General features: G+C 36.6%; 1 protein-coding gene across 3 annotated transcripts in view; it reads right to left on the bottom strand.

Annotated features, from left to right (window-relative positions):
- The window catches only part of LOC5567639 (glycerol kinase), an 80,301-nt gene that overhangs the window by 10,833 nt on the left and 43,271 nt on the right, over positions 1-26,197 (bottom strand). For all 3 annotated transcript variants that reach the window (XM_001651782.2, XM_021855585.1, XM_021855586.1), the window contains exons 7-10: positions 15,457-15,548; positions 13,258-13,371; positions 13,062-13,153; positions 12,846-12,942 (exon numbers count right to left, since the gene is read on the bottom strand). In XM_001651782.2, the coding sequence (XP_001651832.2) occupies positions 12,846-12,942; positions 13,062-13,153; positions 13,258-13,371; positions 15,457-15,548 (395 nt within the window). The remainder of the gene's footprint in view (positions 1-12,845; positions 12,943-13,061; positions 13,154-13,257; positions 13,372-15,456; positions 15,549-26,197) is intronic.

Here is a 26,197-nt window from a genome sequence, read left to right as displayed (position 1 = left end):
GTTTCTTCAGGAAAGTGGCCATATATTGGCCGGTTATGAAGCAGGGCTTGCGACATATCAATCTTCAAAATGTCACGAATAAATATGTTGGAGCCTTTTTCAATCCTTTTCGGTCACATTGACTTCATTCCGGAAATCTTCCGGAAATTTGATTCCCTCAGGAAAGTGGGCACAAATGGACCGGTTATAAAGCAAGGCATGCGACTTATCAATATACAAGATACAAGAAGATTATTTCAATTGCTTTTGGTCAAGTTTTTGTAGATCACGTGTTTTGGAGATTATTTCAATATTTTTTTTGAAATAATCGCATTACACAGTTAAAAATAATAAAGATTACAGGTCATGTAAACTTCATTCATGCGATGTGAACATGTCGTCATGTAAATTTAAGTCTGAAATCATGAAATAATGTATTATATGTCATGTAATCGCACAGGTTTCTGCTGCATTACATGACATATAATTAAAGTTTACATGACATATCCATGTTATTTCGCGCTCCAATTATGTCTCAGAAATTTACACGTTTCGTTCGAACTGTGTAGTCACATTCCGCAAATCATTCAATTATCTTGGAAGTAATTTCAAACATTTTTTATCATATTTCTTACTAAAGATCTAAAAGTCCCCCGGGCACCTTGGAATGGTGACTCTAAACGGATCAGCAGAACATCAATCTTCATAATTTTATAAATCAAGTATGTTGTGACATTTTTGATCATATGGACCATATTCCGAAGGTCTTCCAGCCAATTATTTTTTATCGAACAGGAATATGCTTGTGACATATAAATCTTCATGATTGTTGAACCACGTGTGTTGAAGATCATTTCAAGCATTTATGCCACATTGGATATATTCTTGAAGACTTCCGAACACTTGGTTCCTCTGAAAAAGTGGTCATGAACGGAACAGCTATGACACGTGGTTTGGAACATATCAAACTTCAATATTATATGGATCATATATTTTGGAGTCAGTCACATTTGCCATATTTTCGAAGACTTCCGAGCAGCTGATATGAGAAATTTAGAATTTCGAATTTAGAAATTTAGATCCTTGACCGACCGGGATTCGAACCCAGACACCTTCAGCATGGCTTTGCTTTGTAGCCGTGGACTCTAACCACTCGGCTAAGGAAGGCCCACAGAAGTCATCATATATGTATTGGAAATACAGAAATTTGTTCTTTCGATTTTGGAATTTTTTTCGTAGGTATATTCTATAACTCGATAATTCTATAAGTCGATGATCCCTTGAATATCGAGTAAAGGAGAGTCGACTGTACTAGTGAATAACATGAAAAAATATTCAGAAAAATTCTAAAAGAACTTTGAAAAAAAAAAAATGGTTGAAAAAAAAATGATGATTTATGTATCGTAAGTCTTGTTATAGAACTGATCCGTTTATGGAAGATTCCGATCGAATCAGGAAGATTTCCAGAAAATGGCAATGTGACCGAAAGTGTTTGAAAATGTTTCCTGAATATGTGATACACATAATCTTGAAGATTGATATGTTCCCAACCTTGTGTCAGAAATGTTCCGTTCATGGCAACTTTTTCAGAGGAACCAAGTATCCTGAAAACTTCAGGAATATGTCTAATGTGGCAAAAAATGCTTAAAATGTTTTTCAATATCGCGAGCATATTCTTGTTTTCATTATATACTTTCTAGAGGAAAATCGGTTGACCACAAAGCTTCCAGATTATGGGTTGTGTTTGAAACAGTCACCAACATATATATTCCATAAAATCCTAAAAACTGATGTGTCCCGAGCATTGTTTCATAGTTGATCCATTTATAATTATTTCCCGATGGACCCACAGGACTGGAAGACCTTCAGAGTGCGTCATATTTATATAAAAAATATGTTTGAAAAAGTCTCCAACATACATGCTTCATAACATCTTGAAGACTGATATGTCGCAAGTCCTATTTCATAATTTATAGGCTTATGACCACTATCTCGAGGGAATCAGATGCCCAGAAGACTTCCGGCATGTGACCAATAGGACAAAAACAATTGAAATAGCCTCCAACATACTGGATTCATGAAGCAGATTGCATCCGTCGCAATCATTATTTATAGCTTATTTGTTTATGGTTACTTCTATTAGTGAATCAGGGGGCCAGAAGGCTTCTGGAATTTGGCCAATGTGACCAAAACCGATTGAAATAGAGTCCAATATATTGGTTCGTAACATCTTCAAGATTGATATGTCGCAAGCCCTGCTTCATAACCATTCCATATATGGCAACTTTCCTGAGGAATCCTGGTGTACGGAAGACTTCGGAAACGTGGCCAATATTACCAAAAAATATTGAAACAGTCTCCATAATACGCATGTCGCGCTGTTGTACTTTGTACAACAGTTGTGATTTATTTGCTATAATTTTGTAACAAAGACAACTATCGACACCAAACCAAAATGTATTCCTAAAGAATCTTCTTAAGAACAATACTCGACAGTTTTTATTCACAGTATGGCCCTTTATAATACGGTAAAATCAACAAATGTACATAGAAGTCGCATAGTAATGAACGCACTAAATACGGTTCGAGTAAACCACAGTTTGAAATCGGTATATCTCAAAATACAGATAATATAGAAACTTGGGGTCTTTAGTAAAGTTTTTCTGGAGGTGAAGCGCTATCTGATGGTACCTCATTTAATTCGAAATTTGACCGCTAGGTGACACTAGTGGGCATGGAAGTTTGACTTTTGTTTTGCAGATATTTCAGGATCCTGACCATTTAGAAAGTTGGCGTTTTCGGCAAAGTTGTTTAATAAGTTAAGGACTATCATTGTTCGAACCAGTTGATTCAAAATTTTTCGACTAGGCGGCGCTAGTGAGCATTAAATTTTTGTTTGCAGATATCTCAGGAGCCTGACCTCTTAGAAAGATAGTGTTTTCGGCAAAGTAGTTCAGCAGCTCAAGGGCCATCATTATTTGAGCCAAGAAATATGATATTTTACCACCAGACGGCGCTAGTGAGCTTGAAATTTTTCTTTTGCGGATACTGCAGGATCTTGACTTTTTAGAAACGCACCTTCGGTAAAGTTGTTCAGAAGCTCAGGGACTATCATTATTTTATAAAATCTCGAATTTTAAGGATTAAACAAAGAAAGAATTTTAGCTACTGAACAACTCTGCCGAAGACGCCATCTTCCTAATTGATCAGGCTCCTGAGATATTTGCGAAATAAATGTTTTATGCTCACTAGCGCCGCCTGGTGGCAAAATTTGGAATCAACTAGCTCAAACAATGATAGTCCTTGAAATACAGATCAACTTTGCCGAAGACGCCCTCTTAATAAGTGGCCAGGATCCTGAAATCTAAGGCTCCTGAGATATTTGTGAAATAAATGTTTTATGCTCAATAGCGCCGCCTAGTGGCAAAATCCCGAATTTCTTGGCTAAAATAATGATAGCCCTTGAGTTACCGAACAAATTTGCCGAAGACGTCATCTTTCTAAGTGGTCAAACTCTTGAGATATTCGCAAAACCAAGGGTGTTGTACAAAGTACAACGCGCGACTACTCGCGTTACAAAAATTTGCGCAACGACCGAAAGGTTAAAACTCCAAATGATCTAGAAAATTCATAAATATAAAATTGAGATTTTAATAAATCATAAACTAAGTAGGGCCGAATTCTATTCTTGGAACTTTTGATTCACTTCGGCAGTGAGAATTTTTTTGAAAGCTACTGAGCTCATATTTTTGTATTTTTGTTTTCCTCAACGAAACATGCACACGCTGTCCAGGTTTTTCCGCCTAAAAACCCCCCATGCCAAAGTGAATCATGGAAATGCTCAAGTAGCTCAGCACCCTATTAAAGAAAATTCGAAAAAAAAAAACAATTATCTAGGTGAATCATAAGATTGGAACTGAATTGTATGTTAACCAGTAAGGTCGCGGGCCGTACGTTGAGCAGGCCTGCTTTATATCAATGTTTATCACATGCGGAACTCTACTAGTTATTCGGAATACAGTGGGATTCCGTTTTTGGCATGCTCCGTTTTTGGCACCCCCCAATTTTGGCTACAAAATGGATCCGTTTTCGGAAAAATTTTTAATTCCATAAAAATAGTCAGTTTTTGTGAATATCATCGTGCTTTTTGTTTCAATCATTTGAACAGCAGGGCCAGCTTCACATCGATCACAATGCAGGACTCCATCTCAGTCAATATTTCATCAATCCTACCAATCACTGGGGATCTCGTACGCGATTGTTTACTTCGGAATGGTCCTGTGTTCCTAATATTCCATGAAGTCATTTATTTCTATAAGTATCTCAACTAGAGTTTCAACTTCTTTCTCAGGCATTCATACTGTGTACCCAGCCACTTGAGTATGTCAGCAATTGATACACAAAATAAAAATCATTCTTTCACTCTTCAGATTTGGAACAACGCGTTTGAACAAAGTAGAAGCACTGACACAAAAGCAACAGAAAGTAAATACCGGGATCCAAGATCACTCTAATGGGTTTCAAAGAATTTCAAGTGGATTCTTGAGGATACTGAGCGGGATCTTGTGATTCTGAGAATGTATAATTGGTTATTGCGGATGCTTCGTAAATTCAGACAGTTCCTAGCAAACTTTTAGAAGTGTCTAGGGCTTCTTATGATTTCATAGTTTCATGGATTTAAAGTATTTTTTTTCGCAAAATCCTGAGGATTCTGAATAGCTCCCTGGCACAACTCAAGGGTAGCAGGAGGTCCTATCAGACTTTTGAGAATTCCCATCGAAGCCTTGACTATGTTTTGCAATATCACAGCGGAATCTAAAAATTCTAAGCGATATCATCACCATTTTTGGCGAGCTATAGGGCATATGTCAATTCCCATCAGGATCGTGAGCAAGATCCTAAGCATTCTAGATGGGTTCCTGTGGATTCCTAACGAGCACCTAAAGATTCATATCGGTCACTTGTGTTTTCATGACGGCATCCTTTTAATTTGTGTTTATTTCATATGGTTGACTTATAACATATATCAGTCCAAACTTCAAAAACACAATAGAAACTCCCTTCAAATTCAAATCATTATGTATTCTACGAAATAACGGGGCGCTCTTATAAATCATAAGGTCCGTATGCGGGTCGGCTACAAAAAATAATTTAATTCTTGTGTAATGCAAAGGATCTCAGCTATTTACCATACCCACACAGTTACGGATCACCCACAGTGACGGATCACTTTGGCGTTCAACATCGGATAACTCGCTCAAAACATAAACGTTGACGTAAAACATATTTTTCCCATGTTATACTATTTGTCTTCTACCATTTGTAATGTTAAGCACAACATTCGACCGCTAAATAACGGTGTATTTGACAAATGTTTAGTTGGCACCACACAGCTATCATTATATGGTCGTTTTCTGTAAGAAGTGCCGTCAGCATTCATAAGCTCCCACAGGTGGTAAAATTCAAATGTTATAACATATGTTATGCTCGTTCGCTTCGATTTAGTATGAATTCATCTCTGGAAAACATTTTTCTTGATTGTTGATTCTAAATATTGAATATTAGCACTTCTAACTAGTGATCCATAATATGGACCAGGAAATGATCGTTTACCACGGTTATGGATCACTTCCAAAGAATGTAGATTTCTGCTATTTTGTGCATTGGATTCAACATTTTCAGACAATAGCACTAAGGATAAAACTAATAAAACATCAAGGTTTGTAAATTTCATTTTTTAGCAGACAAAAATGGGTGGTAAACTTGGTGTATAGCGAAAACAGTTCATGTCTCAGTTACTACAATGCAGTATCACAAAAAAAAGGCCATTTTACCCTTGTTTCCAGCTCTAACACTGCTTTTTTTGCAGTAATATATGACACATTGTTAACTTTCGCTATACCACGCAATACAGATGCATTGAGTTGAAAATCTCTTGATTTTGCGCACTGATCCGTAATATGTCACCTTTTGATCCATAATATGGAAATTGATCCATAATATGGTTTTCAGGAAACGATACAATTTTTAATTTTAATGCAATCCTATGTAAATATTACACTCAAAACAGTTTACTAACTAAAGTTCCAATTTGAAACGATTCGATTCGTGCTTTTCTATTACAATTTTACGTTTTCCATGTCGTTTTATTGAATTTTATAGGTTGGACTTCACACTATATGATCCATAACTGTGGGGTCATGGTATGTTTGCCTTTTGACTGAAATCCATCATTCGTTATGAGATGTTCTACTTTGCAATGAACATATTTGTGAAGAGAATTTTTTTACTTGCGAATTTAGTCAAATTTGACGCTACACGCAAAAAAAATTGTGCGGTAAAAACTACCATTTTAGGGGGTTAAGTTAAGCGCTCGCACCCGCAATTTTCAGCAGACCAGGAATGCGCTTGATTTTACCATGTCTGCAGTTGGAATCAGATTGTTGTAAATTATTTCTGTCAAATGTACCAGTAATGCGGTGGGGTGTACCGTAAACATAGTAAATAGGTCTGAATTTCCATGGTAGTTTTAAGAATGGGCGTAGTCAGCTAAAGTAGTTATTTTTACCACAGAATTTTTTCCCGTGTAGGGCTTACAATAAATTAATGTGTTGTATTTATGTATCCTTTCCTTACACAGTTTTGAGGAAATGTCCAGTTTTTGAATAAAGGTCACTTATGTGATTATTGTTCCTACATGGCCCATACCTGTAAATACGCATAGAGCTTATAAACATTGATTAAAATTACGGGTCTATAGATTCATAGCATAGCCCTACGGAAATCTGCTTCGAAGTCAACCTTTCCGAAGTTTTACGGTCATATGATTACGTTGGGATGTTGTAATACCACCATAATGGTATTTTAATTTTTTTTTTAAATAAAGTGAGAAAAAAGGGTTCCGATTTTGGCACGGTTCCGTTTTTGGCAAATGAAAATTTCGACTTTGTTGCCAAAAACGAAATCCCTCTGTAATTGAAACTGATATTTTTGTCCCTATTCCATACGAAATATGTATTACGACTGATATATGACACACCAAAAACATGGAATTATTGAATATTTGGTAGAAAACATCCCTTGGGTGAGTTTTTGTAGTCAATTAGTCTATTTTGACGTATATTATTAGAAAAAAAATTAATAAAATATACTTTATTCGATTCACTTTATTCAATTTGTCCCACTATCATAACTCTCTTGCTATTCAATTTCTACGCATATCTGTTCCACTATGTATTTTTCAGCAACAGTTTCAAATAAAGTGCCAAATTTTTAGGTTTGATTAGTCTGTGTAAAATCTTTTTCATAACATTTTGTTACTTATGCTTTACATCCCACACTATACTCTTCTAAGACTACTGTATTGATAGACAAAATGAATGAGTAATTCAAAATTTTTCCTCAACTCAACCGCTTACAACATTTTGAAAAAAAGAATCAAATTGTATGTATCCGGAAGCACTCGACGGCAAATTTGATCGTGTTTCAATATTTTGCATTGGCCATACATATTGGCCAACGGACATGTTAATATCACAGTTTTTCTGTCACTTGTTTTTGCTTTTTAGCGGTGTTAATTTGTACTGATGTTAACAAATTTCCTTGAAACATGAACCAATTGAAAATAGAATGCCAGCGAAAGAACTAAGATTTAATCGAAATCTTCCTAAATATCTCCATTTCCGTAATACTGGTTCTGGAAAATATGGTGGTTACTCTATAGTAGATTACAGGTACCATGGCGGAGGTGGCCAATTTGAAACACTCCGGAACCATATCAATATGGGTATCAAACTTCAAGATTTTTCAAAATTTCAACAAAAGCTAGACTAGACCCCCTGTTTTATAATTATCATTTGGTGTGTGTTCTCATTTTCATTCGTGTTCCTCTTATATTTCAAACATTTTCAAACAAATGAGTGTTGTTCGCATGTCCAACGAGTGTATCATTAGGTAAAAATGCAAATGCACTTTTTCTCCAGCTTACATACGACTTTTCTCACAACATTGCATTCAAAGGGATGTGCGTCCTTTTTAACTACATTAATTTCCATACTCACATACAGCTCCATTTTTCTACATACCACCAGTGCCATAGCGTGCGGTTGGCCAGGTTGGCACCCGCCAAGGGCGCCAGCCTAAAGGGGGCGCCAAAATGCGTGAATCACTCGGTAAAATTCTCAAAGGTGCATATTAGATTGAGGCTTATTATTAGTAACAATTCCAAAAAAAAAAAAAGGACATAATTAAGAAACATACAAAACAGGGTTTGAAAGGCTTTAACAAAATATGCAATAAGTATTTCAAAAGATATTGTTCATTCCTATATATATTTTAAAAGTTTGAAGTTTAAATAAATACACATAATTTAAGCTTGTTAATGATAAGAAACAAAGATTTGTTTCATTCAGATTTGTATGTATGCTAAAAGTTAGACTGTATGTTTCGATCACTCGTTTTTTTAGTAAAATTACAAGAAATATTTTCACAGAATACTGAACATGAATCTAAGATTATCCTGAGAGAGATCCACGAAATTATGGGCAGATTTTCAACAGAAAATTGGGCAAGGTTCTCACAGAATCAATTACAATATTCTAGGCAGCAGGCTCTTGCTTTATCTTATCGGTCTTTCACATAATTCTAGGCGTCATTCTGATATAATGATGCTTAATTTTTTCATAACTCTAATCATTCTGTAAACTGCTCTATACCTAGACGAAAATTCTCACACAAGACATAATTCTAGAATTTGTAATATATTTTTAACTAGTGTTCCCAGCAAACTTCGTCTTGCCATCAAGTAGTCTGTTGAAAAACGCTATGGATCGTCCCATACAAAATGACAGTTCCATGTACTCTCGTTTTTTCAGCGTTCCCGGTGAATATCCTGGGATTTTTATACACACAAACACCATTTCTTTTTTATTTATATAGATAACCGTAAACATATTCTACACTAGCTGAAACTCGTTTGGTTTGAAAAAAAAAAAATGCGGTGGAAAAGTTGAATGTAACTATTTAGACTTCTTCATTAACATTATTGTTAATATTTGATCACCTTTCAAGAAGTTTGCATGATTGACATTTTCCATGTTCACCTTCTCTTCCACCGTAAAGGTTCTTGGAAAAAACTTTAGATTTTTTGTGAATATTTCCATTTTTCGATATCTTACTGTGAAGAATGCTTTCAATTTGAATGGTAATAGCAATTCCTTGAAAGTAAATTGAAAACTCTTCGATATATTTCAAATATTTTTTTATTGATTTACAAACAGTTTTGCAATAAAGCTTTTAAATAATGTCTTGACTAAATCTACGCAAAATTTCAAATAAAAATATTTCCTTTTAAATCCTAGAAAATTTCCTTTGCTTTCTCTATAAATTTCCTGATAAATTATATTTCTATAAATGTCCAAAGAATCTAAACCATCCTATCATATCTCAGAAAATATAACAATTTTTCCTTTACGATTACTATTATGAGGTTGGTCTTTGTTTAAGAATCATAATTTTGTAAAGGATTTCTATGGCTTTCGAGTTGTATTTCTGGCATAGGCTCTGAAAATCTTTCCAGTTATTCAGAGCGAAAAGTTTTAAAACTCTGCTTGAAAGCAAATGGTCCGACATGTACAGGAGAATTTCTTTAAAAAATTTCATTTCACCAAAATTTACAAATTTTGTTTGAAACATCTAGTAGAAACTGTACATTTATTCTTAGCTATATAAACTCTATATTTCTTCGGAATTTGTCAATGCATCCTTCAGATATTATTCAAAAGTACTCAGAAAATTTTCATTAAAAATAAAAGAATACTCATTTTTTCTTGCAGGAGATTTAGTCAATAATTTAATATGTTCTGATCTCGAGGAAATAATATAACCATTTATGATACTTTTGACTATTTTCATAAAAATTCTCGTAGAAATCGCTCAGATTTTTTTTTTGCTGAGCTTTGATTAAGGGGCGCTGAAATGGAGGTTCGCCAAGGGCGCCATGAAGCCACGCTACGGCTCTGCATACCACATCAGCCTTCGTTTAAACTCTCAACATAGACTTTACATAACACATCTTCACTTTCGGTATAACATTCACGGGAAAGCTAACGTCAAGAGCAATGTGCAAAAATCGTTTTGCTAAAATTAGTGGGACTCTTATGCGTACAATTTCCCCCAAATCTCGGTATTTCTAGGTATAACCGTCCCACTTTTAATTTCCAAGCAAAATTCATTTTTTTTTTTTCGCTAAAACCAACTCTTGACTTTAAAGAACACCAATTTCCTCATATTTTTACAGGACGCTTCGATACTTACTGACTTTATAATGACTTGCTCAATTTTCACCATCTAATAAAATTTAAAAATCATGTCGCTCCCTTGCGTCGCCTATCCACCTATTCATTTCTATCATTTGCAAAAATCTTCTAAAGACACCCTTTACCTTTGAGTCGCATGACCGAATAAGAATAGAATGTTGCATACCTTAGAGGAATAAGTGACATAATCACAGCAGACATTTTTGGAAGAATCCCTGAAGTAATCTCCAAAGGAATGTATTGAAATGTCCTAGGAAAAATCAGTGGAAGAGTCCCTGGAGTGATTCTTGAACGAATCTTTAAAGGAAATCCTAAAGAAATTATTGTCATGATTTCTTAAGAAATCCATGAGAGGAATACTAGAAAATATGGAGAAACCTTCAGAGAAACATCTAGATAAATTCTTTAAGGCATTTTTTATAGAATTACTGTGGACTTACTCATGAACCTTCCTAGTTCATTATGATAATATTTGACTCATTTTAGAAGGGCGGTATATTTTATGCATTTGTCAGGTCAAGGTATATTAGCGGAATATGTTGCAGGAATCCCTGAAATAATCCTGAAAGTGTCCAAGGGATAATAATCCTGAAAGAGAATTCAAAGTAAATTTCTTGAAAAATACCTTGGAATTTTGATTGAAAGCATCATCGTAGAAATTCCCGCATAAATTCTCAGAACTATCTGTAAGAAATCTGTGGGCCCAGATAGCCGTAGCGGTAAACGCGCAGCTATTCAGCATGACCAAGCTGAGGGTCGTGGGTTCGAATCCCACCGGTCGAGGATCTTTTCGAGTTGGAAATTTTCTCGACTTCCCAGGGCATAGAGTATCTTCGTACTTGCCACACGATATACACATGCAAAAATGGTCATTGGCATAGTAAGCTCTCAGTGAATAACTGTGGAAGTGCTCATGAGAACACTAAGCTGAGAAGCAGGCTCTGTCCCAGTGGGGACGTAACGCCAGAAAGAAGAAGAAGATCTGTAAGAAAAATTACTAAAGGAATATATTAAAAATCTGGTTATATTCGAGGAACTTGAACAAATTCATGAATCCCTAGAGAAATACTTGTGAGAATCTCTGAATAAATTCCTGGAAGAATTCGTTGAGGTATTTTAAAAGTAATTTTCTAAGCAACTCTTGAAATATTTTAATAACATTTTGAATAGTATAACATGAGAAAATTCAGCACAGGTATCCGTAGAAATCGTTGTCAAAATTCTTCATTAAATGTTTGAAGAAAACTAAAAGGGTTACTCATGAAATCCCAGGTTGAAAGATTCCTTAGATTAATTTTAGGTCGGACCGTACGGAGTAACTCCGGTATCAATTCTTGCTGTAATTCCTTGGAGAAATACCTTTATAAATTTCTGAAAAAATCCCTCAATGATTTGTTTTAGATTTTAGGATATTACTGGATTTGTAGGGTAATCACTACGCAAATTCCAGGAATATTCACTGGAAAAAATCATGGATGAACCTTTGGAGTTATTGCCTAAGGTATCTCTGAAGCAAGATCTACAAGAATCCTAGAAAGATCTGGAGAAAATCACAAATAAATTCTTAAATGTATCTGTGAAGCAATTAGCAAAGAAATTACTGGCGAAAACCCTAAAAAATCCCGAGAAACTCTTGGAGGAGTTCATTTTAGAAGGATGCTAAACCTGGATCTTGTATAATTTTTTTTTTTGAAAAAATCCTTAATAAATTTTTGGGCGAAAACTTGAACAATTTTTTGAAGGAATCCTAGAACTCATGAAATTTCGCTAGGAATCCCTTTGGGATGGGGAATCCATAGAGAGAATGCTAAAGGAATCCTCGATATATATTAAATAGGTGCAGGTCGTTAGGCCGAAGTAACATTTGATAATTTTCTACTATATTCTGACTAACACATTCATCAGTGTTTTTTCCTCCTTTAAATCAAAGGCTTTTCTTTCTAGTTATATTTTACGGCGGATATTGTGGGCTTCTAGGTATTGCAAATTTGCCTGTTCTAACAAGTAACAATCTATTCGACCTAACTATCGGTTATTTTATGACCATTATGCCTTATGACCCTTTCGGCCTAACGACATTTGGCCTAATGGCCTTCACCCTAACGGGATAGAACCGTCTTAGAGAAACTTCCGTAAAACTATTGAGGTTTTGAAATATTTTCTGAGAATTTTTAATTGATTTCAGGAATTTAGGAAAAATATCTTGCGGCAGCTTCATGATAAATAGTTTTGTAACGTCTGTAGAAATGTAAGTTTTTTGAAGGAATATCCTATGAAAATCCTTTAGAAGCTTCTTGATATTATCTCATGTTGGAGAACAATTTTCATTATGATTTACCACAGTAGCGAACTCTTAAAGAACAAATAGCCACTTTAATAAAGATAAATAATAAAAAAATACGATTCCATGCAATTGTAGAGTGGCCAAAACTTTAAGAAAAAACACCGCGATCACGTTATTCACAGATAAATGCTAAGTAACTTCCATCTGCCCTTCAAAAATCACGGCCTACTAGTTCGCTTCCAACATCGCGAAGCCTATCTACTCACCGATTATCGTTATCCATGTTGTAGAGTTCGATTCCCTTGGCCTGCGCTGCCGCCATCGCCGTTCCGAGTGTCGCAGGATCGCTCACTTCCGTTTTCACTGATTGGTTTGGATTATGCAAAAATAGAAAGCAAGAAGAAGACACACACGCGAAACAATCAGATTCGATTCGTTCGACGGTTGGGACTAAATTAAATTAGAAGCAGGGTTGTACTCACAGACTGGTATCCCAACGAGATCGGCCTGAAGTTGCATCAGTAGTGTGTTGTTGGTCATGACACCGTCCGCGTGCAGTTTGGTCAGGTTGATCCTGTGTGAATGTGCGAATATGGAATTAATTAGATTGGAGGACGGTGCGAGGGGGTGCAATTTGAAATTATCATTTTATGATGGTCGAGGTTCGCCGCCACTTACCCGCAGTCTTTCTTCATTGCTTCGATAATATCACGTGTCTGGAAGCAGACGGCTTCCAGCGCGGCCCGAATGATGTGATGCTTGGTGGTGAAACTGGTCAGACCGCAAATTATTCTGGAAGGAGCGCGGGGAAAATTCATAGAGTTTCGATTAGTAGAAGTCACGTTCAAGTTCGAACACTAATCTATCTAGAGAGAGAGGGGAAACGTGTGCATCTCGCAGGAATGCCATGCACGATCGCGCGAGACATGACATGTTCATCGCGCAGCAGGCGGTGATTTGAATGCAATCCGTTGCTTTGCATTGGTAATGGTGTAATTAGAAACGTGCGCGCAAAGGGTCCGATTGTCTGTGGCGTGGTTGACCGACACTGCACTTGACATTGCAGCAGTAGCAGACGAGACGAGAATCGAATGCGGTGACGCGATTCAGTGAATTACGCGACAATTTTGTTACATTATTGCAAAGTGATCTGTGTCTGTCTATCATTTACTTCTCGATCAAGGGTTGAGCGACTAGATTTATTCGTATTGAGTATGAGACTACCATCCGGGTACATGTAATTGGGTTCTATACTCGCAAAGAAGCGTTCGATCGTCGCCATAAATTAAACGGGATTTCGCTATCTTCATGTAGAATTTTTATGGAGGGCAATATTGGAATATAGCTACTTCTTTCGTAATGTACTGATAATGACAATCAAAAATATTTATGAAAAGGTCAACTGTCCTGACTGACTGACTGACTGACTGACTGACTGACTGACTGACTGACTGACTGACAGACTGACTGACTGACCGACTGGCTAACTGACTGACTGACTGACTGACTTTTTAACAGTTTTAACGAAATGTATTACGGTGCACTACAACATGCATTGTAGAACACTACAACATTTTATTTATATGTTAAAAATCATACAATCGCAATTTAGAAGAGATCAGAAAAACATATTATAGAGCACGCAACAGTAATATATTCTAGAATTTTCGAGGCAATGAAGATAGGCCAGGTTCTGAACTAAAACTTACTGATTTTTTTTAATGTTCACTAATTTCTGGTTCCGAATGCTCTATTCAGTATCACCACGTAACACTGTCATCCAATTTCCGAGAATAGATAAGTTTCAATAAACTTCAGATTGCCCTCCTAAAGCACAATTAATCACCGTCCGCCAACAAGCGTATTCCGCAACCAACTGCAATCCATGTGATTGGAGGAAATTTACCGGTCCGGTTTTGCCTGTTTGATGTCATTAAAAAAAAAATAGCAGTCGGAACTAGGTTTATTTGTGCGCATACGAATAACCCACTTCCAACATTCGTCGTTCAAGCCTAGCAGAAGTTGTAGGTAAATGTGTGTGCTCGAGGAGCAGATTAACCCAGCATCCAGCTGACCCCAAGCAGCGCTGCTCCAATCTCTCTCAATGTCTCTCGGAATTATAAACAAAAATGTCAATCTCGGGCTCGAAGTCCAAAATCAGCCGAAACTGGAAAATTTTGGTTTGTTTCTTTCGAACAGAGTCATCTCTCAGTTTTTTTTTTTTGCTAATGAATTGCAGCGAAGAGAGGGGTACGGTTTGCTTACGCGCGCACGTCGGTTATCAAGCTCAAACTGACGTAAGAAAAAAAAAGTTGCAAATCGGCTTTTTTTCTGCGCTCACAAGTGAATTATACGCCCAATCTAGAAAGAGGCATGGCAGCTGTGGCGGCCATAAATAAAAGATCCAAGCAGGCGGTGTGCCAATTAGATGGCATCCTATCGCAGCAGGCTCGTCCAATTTGACACCGCTCTGTAATTTACTACGTCAAATGGACGTGTTTATCAAACAAGCCATATAATAAACCGACAGATGACATCTGTAAAAGCCATTGTAAAACTGTTTGGGCTTTGGGTAAATGATGGAAGTCAATCGTCGACGTTCCAACTGTCATCCTCGTGCACCTAAGAATCCGGCATTTTTGATAAGGCTTGTCGCACTTAACCAACGTTAATCAAGTCGTCGAACGGTTACAGCTGTTTACAATCGTTAAACAGAGACATTGTCGTATCAGCCAACACTACAACTTTGCTCTGCGACGCAGATGACATAAATATTTGTCCATGACACAACGTGATGAACCCATACGTTTTCGCTCTCTCTATCTCCCTTCCCAGATTCCCGGAAAAAATGATTTTGATTCAGAAAACGGTACTTACCCTCGAGCATCTTTCCTCCAGTAGGGCGCGAACAGGCCCGTGAAGGCAGGTACAAAGTAGACATCGCCGGTTGAGAACACGCTGCCGGCAATCTGGAAGTAGAGGATGCGAATTGATTGGATTAGGTTTCAAACTATGGTGTGCTCAAGATTATGATCTATTTATGATACCTTTTTTTACTTTTTGTGAATTTTGGGACATCTTCACTTATTTAAATATCTATATCTTGTCAGCAGTCACTTTTGGACGCAGTAGACATGTCAATAGTTGTTATTGTTGTTTCCAACTGTTACCCAGGTAACAAAAAAGCATTTAAATATACCGCATACACTTCCGTGCAAAAGTTTGGGATCACCCCCTCAAAAACATACAAAAGTGTTCTGTCCATATCTCTCTGATTACACGTCCAATTGAAACTCTTTAAGCCGCATTCGAAAGGCAAAGAGTTATATTTACTTAGTATGTATTTTTTTCAAAAACATTTTTTGAATTTTGTATACTAAATTTTTACTTAAAATTGTTACATTTTTCAAAAAACACACTGAAAAATCATATCTTATTTCCTCAGTATTGGATCGACCAAAATTTTAAAACAAAGTGTCATTAGAATCGTAATCTCATATTCTTTGAAGAGACCCCACGAAATTTTGGCGGAAAAATCTGGAAAGTATTCAAAATCAATGAAACAGTCAGTCAAGTCATCGTGCAAAAGTTTGGGTTCATCTGAGCCGCACGCAAATCCTTTTTATCAATATCTCTGCCATTTTCAACCGATTTTAATAGTTCAACGCTTTTTTGAGCGCAAATAATGGCGCGTACATGATTGGTTTGAGATTTCACAGATTTAAGTAAGTTCAGGTGAACCCAAACTTTTGCACGATACACCATACTGAGGGGTGAACCCAAACTTTTGCACGATGACTTGACTGACTGTTTCATTGATTTTGAATACTTTCCAGATTTTTCCGCCAAAATTTCGTGGGGTCTCTTCAAAGAATATGAGATTACGACTCTAATGACTCTTTGTTTTAAAATTTTGGTCGATCCAATGCTGAAGAATTTAGCTATATTTTTCCTGTGTGTTTTTGAAAAATGTCACAACTTTAAGTAAAAATTTAGTATACAAAGTTCAAAGAATGTTTTTGGAAAAATACATACGAAGTAAGAATAACTCTTTGCCTTTCAAATGCGGCTTAGAGAGTTTAAATTGGACGTGTAATCACAGAGATATGGACTGAAAACTTTTGCATGTTTTTAGGGGGTGAACCCAAACTTATGCACGGGAGTGTACGTCTTCTAAATTTTATAGTCAGGCATTGCAAAATTCGTTTTCAAATGATTTCAAAGGACGGTCAAAGCAAGCGAAAAAAAAAACAATGCATCTGTATCGGTCCATGATTGGCAATGTTTCGCCAGTTGTAACAAGCTTGATAAACAGTAGCAGCGAAGGATAACTCCAAAGAGAGAAGGATGATACGACCGATTTTCTCGCTTATTTGTCTATGGGGTTAGGAGTTTTAATTTACTGGCATGATAAACAATTCCTGAACATCCTATAGCAATGGTGCTCCCAGGTTTGAAGCTTATTTAGATGGGTTACATCATGTACTGTTATCCCCGCGATTTAATGAGAGCTGTAGCAGTAGACAATAAACAGACTAACGTATTCTAACGGTTTAACATGTATCCATGAGTATTCAAACGAGGAATTATGGGCCATTGTTTTAACCCTTAATATGACCACATCTAATTTTTCATACCTAGAATCATAGAAACCTTTTGTCTCAAAAAAGGTAATACATTTTAACTATTTACACAATATGAAGATAACAACAAGACTATGAAAAATTGCAATGTTTACTAAAATTAAACAGTTTCGTATCCTATTTGCGTTTTAGAACACTGTTTACTTCAACAAAGTTGTGTATTTTGACCATATACAATTGGTACCGTCAAAAACTTGAAATTTGAATAAAACGATATTCTGAGGTCCTTTTATGAAATTTATTTATATTTGAATGAGCCTGATAGTTGCCTAATTAAATTGGGATATAACGGAACAGAGTGCTCAATGGTTAGTTAAAACAGTATTTTCCAAATTAAAGTTAAGGGGCTTGTCATTTTTTGCCACTTTTCACTGTCAACATTTTATTTGAAAAACACTTTTTCTAATGTTCTAAGCGAAATCTTTTCCAAGTGCTTTTCGAACTAAAAATGTCCTATAACTCTTGAACAAACGTTTGTACAATGTTTGTGTCTGAAGAGAAACAATCCAATAATCATTATTAGCATGGAACAGGTTTTATTATTACCTAATTTATCTCCTGAGATTACTCTAGGGTGTGTAAAGCATTTGGACTAGAAATCTGTAATAAAATTGTTACTAGAGTCTTCTAGATTTTCCTCTTTGATTTTACAGTGGTTTCGCTAAACATCCCGCAATTTTTTTTCCAGAAATTCCTCTAAAGATTGCTACAGAGATTACAGAGTTTTCTCCAGGAAATCCTCCAGAATTTTTTTCACCCTAGTAACATTTCTGATTTTATTTCGAAATTAAAAACTATTTTTATTCGATCTTAGTCAGTTATAAAACCATGACAATACCTAAAATACTACAAGGGCAAATACTTCTCCAAGAATTCATTCCTTCATAAATCTTTTCACGGATTCTTTTAAAATTTTTAAGGTGTTTTTTAAGATTCAAGATTGCTGTTGGTGGTTTGAAACCTTTGCAAATAAAATTTGGTTTCCAGACGATATTGCAATTTAGGAATCTTCCAAAAATGACGTAGCATTTTTTGGTAAATTTTCGACACCCTCGTCTCCACCATAGCCTATTTTCCCATACCCAATGTATGGTTCGTCACAAAATCGTAAACCAAGTCTCCCCCTAAACTGCTACGTAATTTATGGGTGAACTCTCGTCTGCATTGCCGAAAGAATATCTGATACAGTTTCCCAACAAATTGTTGAAGTAATTCTTGGTGAAATTCTCAACAGACTCTCAAGTGATTACAAATCTAGTATGAAGTACACGCAATAACCGATAGAACAACCGGACAAAATGTTGTAATATTGAACTATTCTTTCTGGAAATTCTTGTTTCTTTAGAATTTATCCCAAACATCCGGAAATTCTTTCAGCCATTGGTCTAGGGATAACTTCAGAAATACTTCTTAGGATTATCAGACTTGCTACAATGAATTCTTCTACAATTTTCATCATAAATTCGTCACAATATGTCCCCATATATTATTTCTACAACATGTTAAAATATTCCCACAAGAACTTCTCCAAGAATTGGAACTTGGAGTGGTTTCAACAAATATTTTTTTAGGTTCCTAAAATTCCCTTCAAAGATTTTTCAATGATTCTTACAGAAATTCCTGCAAAGTTACCTTTATGAATGTCTACATATACGCCTTGAGTTATTCCTCAAGAATTTCTATCAATAATTTTTCTATGAATTGGATTACAGGAATTCCACTAGAGATGTACAGAATTCCCTTCGAGAATTGCTGCAAAACAACAAAATAGTTGATCAAGGATGTATCAGATATTTTTTCAGGTATTTAACCAGAAAACCACTCAGAGATTGCCTCAGGGATTTCGCCAGAGATTACCCCCTACTCCAAGATGTTTTCAGGTGTACCTTAAGAGGCTTCTCAAAAATTTCACAAAATACAGGATTTCTTTAGAGATTCTTTCAAAGACTGCTCTAGCAACTTTTCCCAGAATTCGTCCAAGAATTTCAACAACCATGTTTTAAGGGGGGTCCTTTAGGACCCTTCTTCGATAATTCCTCAAGAACTTTCCCCATGTTTTTTCATTAGAATTATAATCTTTACGAAAAATTCTACAGATTTGTTTTTCAAAATTGTTCAAAATTCAGGGAATATTTTCAGGAATTTCTCGCCCATTAGAAGTTCTTTAAGTATTAATTTATGAATAATTTTATAATTCTTCTGCCAAATCTTCAAAGTTTTATCCAAGGAATCCAAGGATGATTCGATCATGGTTTCTTTTTGATTGCCTTGGAGTCTTCTTGAAGGAACTGTTGATTTTTTCAAGCAGAAACGAATGATTGAATACAGTAAAACGTTCATAAATCAAGATCCCATAACTAGATTTAGAATCATGAAATCATTGCAATCATTGGTCCTCTTAAATAACTTTCCAATTAGAATTAGAAACATCAAAAACCAAAATACAAAAATTTGCGAATAGAAATAAATGGTTGTCCAGAACGTGTTTAGATCGTTTTTAGAAAGTAATCGAAAATAAAAATGTGGTACTAGCCTTCCTTAATGCCAATAATGCCAATAAGAAGAAGAAAGGTATTAGCGGGTTAATATGAAGCGAAAGTTGAGAATTTCCTATATGAACAACAATTCCGGGATAAAACTATTGAGTATTTCAGAAAAAGCTTGCAAAATGGAAAAAGAAGTTGCAGATTGTGGGCAGCTGTAATAAATTTTGTAACAAAGCTGAAACTGCGAGAAGAAACTGAAGAATTTCAAAAAGGACTCCTGTTATAGAACTTAACAACGGTTTTTAGTGAATCTATTCAATCGCCATCTTAACCTACCACCGGTCGTCACACGGTAGGCCACCGCAGGAAGCACCACACTGTGCTGTGCTAAAAGCGATTTTTCTTTGATTCACCTGTGTAGTGTGACTACTGAAGTGTAAACCGATTTTTTCGAAATCTTTGTAAGTGTATGGTATGTTAATTGATGGTGTTGAGGAGATTTCGCATTTTTGTTTGTTCGTTAAAATATATGACATGTAGGTTTGCGCACTAGGCATACAACTAGGGCAAACACATGTCAGCTGACCGTAACCATGCAGGCCGAGCTCTCAAAACGCACCATCAGATGTCTGTTCAGGTAACCACTAAGCACTGTTATAAAGCGTTACATGGGCTGTTCAACGGCTTTTAGTGCCAATTATCATCATGAGACATTCTTAAATGCTTTTAGGCACTGTGTTCCTCAAGCCCTGATATAAGCCGTGTATGGGTATATGACCCCATGTTACAGGGCTCCGTGTATGGGTATATGACCCCATGTTACAGGGCTTGTAAACCCTGTGCCTATAAGCAGTATACAATGGCTGTCAATGCTTAAACACGGCTTGGTGGAGTGACGTTTATGTAAACTAAAGTAAAATAGATTTCAGACAAAAAAAAATCTAGATTCGACGATTTGGCAAAAATGCACTCTGAATAATTGCAGAAAATAAACTACAGAACAGAAGCGGAAGAAGGGAAGCATTTTATGAGTGCAGTCAACTTTCGTTCGTTGCACTAAACCCGTGGCCCACCTAGTGAAAGACTTTCACTAATCGGGCTAAATTTTGAGTTGTCAAATGATCGATTACAATAGGCCTATTGACATGACGTTCCAAAACAGCTGATCGGGAAGCTCTTTGACAGTTCTTCTATGAAAATGACAGCCTCGTGTATGCACCGGTCCTCCACCGTTTATGTCAAAAGTGACGTTTGCCTTCGTTTTAGGTGGGCTATAGCCCAATTAACGGGAGCCCAATTAAAACGAAGTGCAATCAAACGTAGTGCAACGAACGAAATTCGACTGTAGTTAAATCCACGGATAAGTTATTGCTTGCTTGTTGTTGTATCGTTCCTGGTAAAAGAGTTCCTCATTTGGAAATACAAGGGAAAGGAAAACATACGGAATAAATCGAAGCAGCGTTTTATGGTATATATCGAGATATACTTCATAGAAGCATTGGAAGGAATAGTATAAAAAAAATCAAATTGAAAATTTGCAGATCTTTTCGGAAAAGATATTTTTTGATCTTCTGTTACATAATTATTAGAGTCTCTCACGAAAGTGTTAATTTTAGTCAATCATTGAAATGAGAATGCAAAGAACGTGTTTTGAAATAAAACTATCAATTGACATTAGTTGGAATTAAATGATATCGTCTTTAATTCGGTTTTACTTTACCTTCCAATTGGTACTTATATTGTGCTTACCATTTGGTACTATTGTATAAATGCTCTATACAGAAAATCAATATTTAGAACTCATTTCGATAGTACATATTTGAAATTTGGTGGAGATGATGATTTCTATATATGCGATCCTGAATATCTGTTTGTGAAAAGAAATCCAATCAATTCAATTATACTTATTCCATAGAATAATGAGTAAATTTTTAAAGAATAAAGAAATCACCATGGGGCAGGACACCAGATCCAGTATTAAAATATTAATATTTATTAATGATATTAATATTGATATTGAGAATATTATCAAGTATGCATGGAGTTTTGCTGTTTGCCTGTTGCCGGAGTTGCCAAGGCAAATTGATTATTTATATGAAAAGAACATGTTGTGTTTATCGTCAGATCGTCTGAACAAAATATATGAGAAACCTGTCCGATGCAACACAGACCACACTGTTTGATGCCAACATCCATCTGGTAATCTGGCTAGAAAGAGACTGGCACCTATACGATGCATCACATTCAGTGAAGCTCCATTGTCATCAATGACCTACATCTTTCTACGATTTCCGGGCCATTCCGCAACTCGATTCCGATGACATTTGTCTCCTATGGTATGTCAGATCGGCAAGACATACAATCCACAATCCCTAGCCTCTTATTTATAAACCCCCACCATTCACTTAAGTTCAAGATACTTCTGTCAGATGTCTTTAGGAAAATCGTAGGTCACTCGATGATATCATAAAAATAATATATATTAATCCGTATTAACGGATATTAATACCAGTATTAATGAGTGTCTTACCCCATGGAAATCACTAATTGTCAGCAATCATCTGCCATCAAATTAAATTAAGTCATTGAAATAATTATTTGTACGTAAATATAAAGTTAAACAACATGAACTACGAACACCATTGTGACAATCGCAAAAATAATACATATACTTTTGACTTCGCGTTGTTTCAATAAAATAAAATGGTTTAAGATGATAATAGAGCGAAGCCATAACTTGAATCTTCAAGAGCACAAGTCTTCAGAACCCAACAGCGCTCCAAGTAAAAAATTTGAACTGCCGGCGAGCAATCACCACCAGCGAGCAAGCAATAGACCATTTCCGTGAAATTTTTTTATTCACTTATATGCTTTCTGTCAATTTACTGAACAAACTTTCCTAAGGAACCGATATGTTTTGGAGCCTTTAACTATTAGAAAATAATGAAAAACTTGCGGCACGTTAGTTCACCCCTCGGTCCCCTACAATTTGTTTCACCTCGAAAAAATGCATACCCCTTTTTCCCCTATGGTTTTGCCACCACGTTGTGGTGATCAGCTGGCATGACCAGATGATTTTTGTTTATGTTTGCATTCATCATAATGGGCTCCGCTGGTTTCGCTCCCTCCTTCCTTCACGGTTCGTGAAGTCTCCGTAATCACCGCGGAAACCACCTTCACCGCTTCGGCCGGTTATGACCGCACCCGGCGAACACTACACGGTTGTAATGCAAGGATTGTAGTCGACCGACAGATGCCTGACGAGGATTGGATAAGCCGGAAGATTCCCGCCTGGAGGCTACAACAGCCGCTCAAAATTTTCTTGCGCGGCTGTTGCTGCCTCAAGACGGAAATCTTCCGGATCAACAGCCAACAGATAGATCTAGGCATTTGTCGGTATGAATAGTAAAAAGAACCTCTAATAGGACTAGCAGTGCCGTAACTGTTGGGTGGATGAGAGATTTGTTGTTAGTGGGTGGTTTTAAATTTTGAATCTGTGGAGAAAAAATATATTGTCCTAAAGCAAGACCTGAATCGGGTTGGAGTTGAAACTGTGATTCAGAATGGGTTGCGCCAGTTCCAACCTGGTTCAAAAACGTTTGAGTAATTTTAGTTTCGTTGGCGCTCCTGTTTGGGGTGCCCTGACCGGGATCACGGCAAGGGGTGGATCACTTTCTCAATGTACATCAAATGCACATCGATTTGCATTAAATGCATTTTTTTAAAATTCACATCAACTTAGCTTTGACCTGTACCAGCGTATTGACCTATGGACCTATGCACGGGTTCACTATTTGACATTTTAGCGGTGCCGTGTTATTTATGTGACCATGGCAACCAGTGAATTCGGCACCGCTCAAATGTCAAATTAGTGAACACGTGCATCAGTCCATGGACCAATGCACGAGTTCATTCTTTGACGTTTGAGCGGTGCCGTGTTATTTACGTTACCATGGCAACAGGTTAATTTGGCACCGCTCAAACGTCAAATTAGTGAACTCGTGCATTGGTCCATAGCAATGAGTCATTGTTTGTTGTTTTAAAACTGTTTATTTGATGGTTTGACTCATCGTAACGAAAAAATAACTTTCTTTGATTTTCTTCCATTAATTACAAACTTTATTCGTTTTAGGTTACCTTTCTGAAGGTCAAAACTGAAATTTCATTACATTCGTATTAGAAGCCTGACTCATGCAGCTCAATAATCTGCGAACATAGTGGAGGGGGGGGGGGGAAGATGATGGCTTAGCAGGCATATATTGTCTCCCTCTCCCGTAGACACAGTACCATTTAGAATCAGGATTAATCGGAAACTCCTCCCCGAGAAACGCACAGCCGTACTGTTGTCATTACTAGTGGCGATTGTAAATGCGACTCAATTTTAAAAATCCAAATATAAATGAAAGTTTATCGGGAATTTTTTGTCCAAATAAATTGTATTATTCTCTTCAGTTTCGATTTGGGTTGGGGACAGGTTGGAAGCAGTAAACTCTTGGGGTTGATTAATATATTAATTAAAAAGAACACGACTAAAGCTATCCTCTGAAGTAGGACATGCTTCATCTACGTTGTTCTAAATGTATCCACATCGTTGTCATTCCGTTGAATGTCGGAGCTGCATTGCGATTGTTGCCATAAAGGCTGCTGGAATTATTGAACCGAAATCCCTAGTACAAGGATTATTCACTATTTATTGAACGGTTAACTTAACAAAGCACACTAATTGGCGAACAAGCCATCAGGAATGTTTCAGTCCCACGTTGAATCTGTTTTTGGATGAGGTGGTAACTGTACTTGAGTTTGTGAAAAAACGAGTTTGACACTTCAAAAAAATCAACAGCCAATTGTTGGAGCAAGCCATGAATTGAAAATCTGTTGAGTGTGCATTTAAATGCATTTGAATGTATAAAATTATTTCATTGCATCAGGAGTGATCCACCCATTGGATCACGGTCAGTTTGAGCGCGCACCTGATTTGACGTTTCCAAATGTAAACAAGCATCCCAATGCAGGGGTGAAATCGAAAACCTGTTGCAAAACCACCACGCTGATACCCATAGGGTTGAACAAACTGTGCCGCATCTCGAATTATTTTTCAAAATGTGGTGAGTATCCATGTTTTCAAAAATTTGTAAGAAAATCAGGAGTGCATATAAACAAAATCTGAAAACGTTAATATTCATTAAAAATGATTGTCTTTCGAAGAAAAATACAAAAACTGGGGGTTAGATCTGACGGAAATGGTCAATTCGACCGATTTTCAACGCGAATGGTTGGCAGATTCTCCAGACCTGTGTACATTATTGAATGTGACCGGTGAAGGCGAAAGGAAAGGACTAGACTTGAAGGAAGTTTTAGTGCTTGTATAAGAAGTGTTTGTAAGGAAAGATTCAAAATAGGTTTGAGTTATTGAGAAAGAAAAGGAACACGATGTTTCAACGCAGCAATTTGCGGATTGCGTTGCTAAACGTATTACTCAATCAACGAACCTACATATATTGTCCCTATGGTTGACTGGTTCAGTCACTTCTGCATATACTTTTAATGCTTCAATTTCAATTTGCTCTTTCCGCTTAATCGCTGCTTCGTTCCTCGTTGAAAATTGATGGTAGAGTGACATTTTTCTGAAAATTATGTCCATGCTTACTGTGATAAAAAATGTAAATTTGGTTGTTTCCAATGCCGTCCACATCGCAACCATTTTTCCCTTAGCAACGCTAGCTATCAGATACAAGGATGGAAATCTAGTGATCATGACAAAATCCACGATGAATCGCGGTTGTTCTTTATCGTGCGATCATAGCAACAACGATTAACCTTTTGTCGTTAAAGCCTAATTTGCTGCTGAACAGGAATCGCTAAAGAAATTTCTCGTCGATTGCTTGCAGAAATTTTCTACAGCGACTCCCGTTTGAACTGACATCTCTTTTCAACTGCGTACTGCGATCAGAAAAAAGCGCTTTCTTGATCGATTCCTTGCAGGAATTTCCCATGCATCAAGATAGGCCAAGAAATTACTTGTCAGCAGCGAATCAGGCTTAAGATATCACAACAAACTACGCTCTGCGATTAATGCATCGTTCTGCATGTATGCTAGCGATTAAGTGTTCGCGAGTCATAGTTTTATCATTCCGAGAATTGTTCCATTTTTATCTGATGATATCCCTTCAGATATATTGTTTGTGATTTTAAAATCATTCGCTCATGGTTTTAGTGAAAAAATTCAGGTTGATCGCTACTTGTAACAACATCCGATAAACTCTTTGTCCCACGACAAACAATGCATCCGATGCTCCATATGTCAATAGAGTGCGCGCGTGGTGAGGTGTTCAAATCATGCTTGCTGCTAGAGACGATTTTTTTCCATCCTTGATCAGATACCTTCGTTTGAAAAATTACTGCTTTCGACGTTTTGTCCCTTTCGACGTTTTGGGATTCGACGTTTTGGCATTCGACGTTTTGGGTTTCGACGTTTTGTCTTTCGACATT

Source organism: Aedes aegypti, chromosome 3 (assembly GCF_002204515.2).
Source record: "Aedes aegypti strain LVP_AGWG chromosome 3, AaegL5.0 Primary Assembly, whole genome shotgun sequence".
In the NCBI taxonomy this organism is placed as follows: domain Eukaryota; kingdom Metazoa; phylum Arthropoda; class Insecta; order Diptera; family Culicidae; genus Aedes; species Aedes aegypti.
The sequence above is the reverse complement of the archived record's forward strand: the minus strand, read 5'-3'. Positions and strand labels throughout refer to the sequence as shown.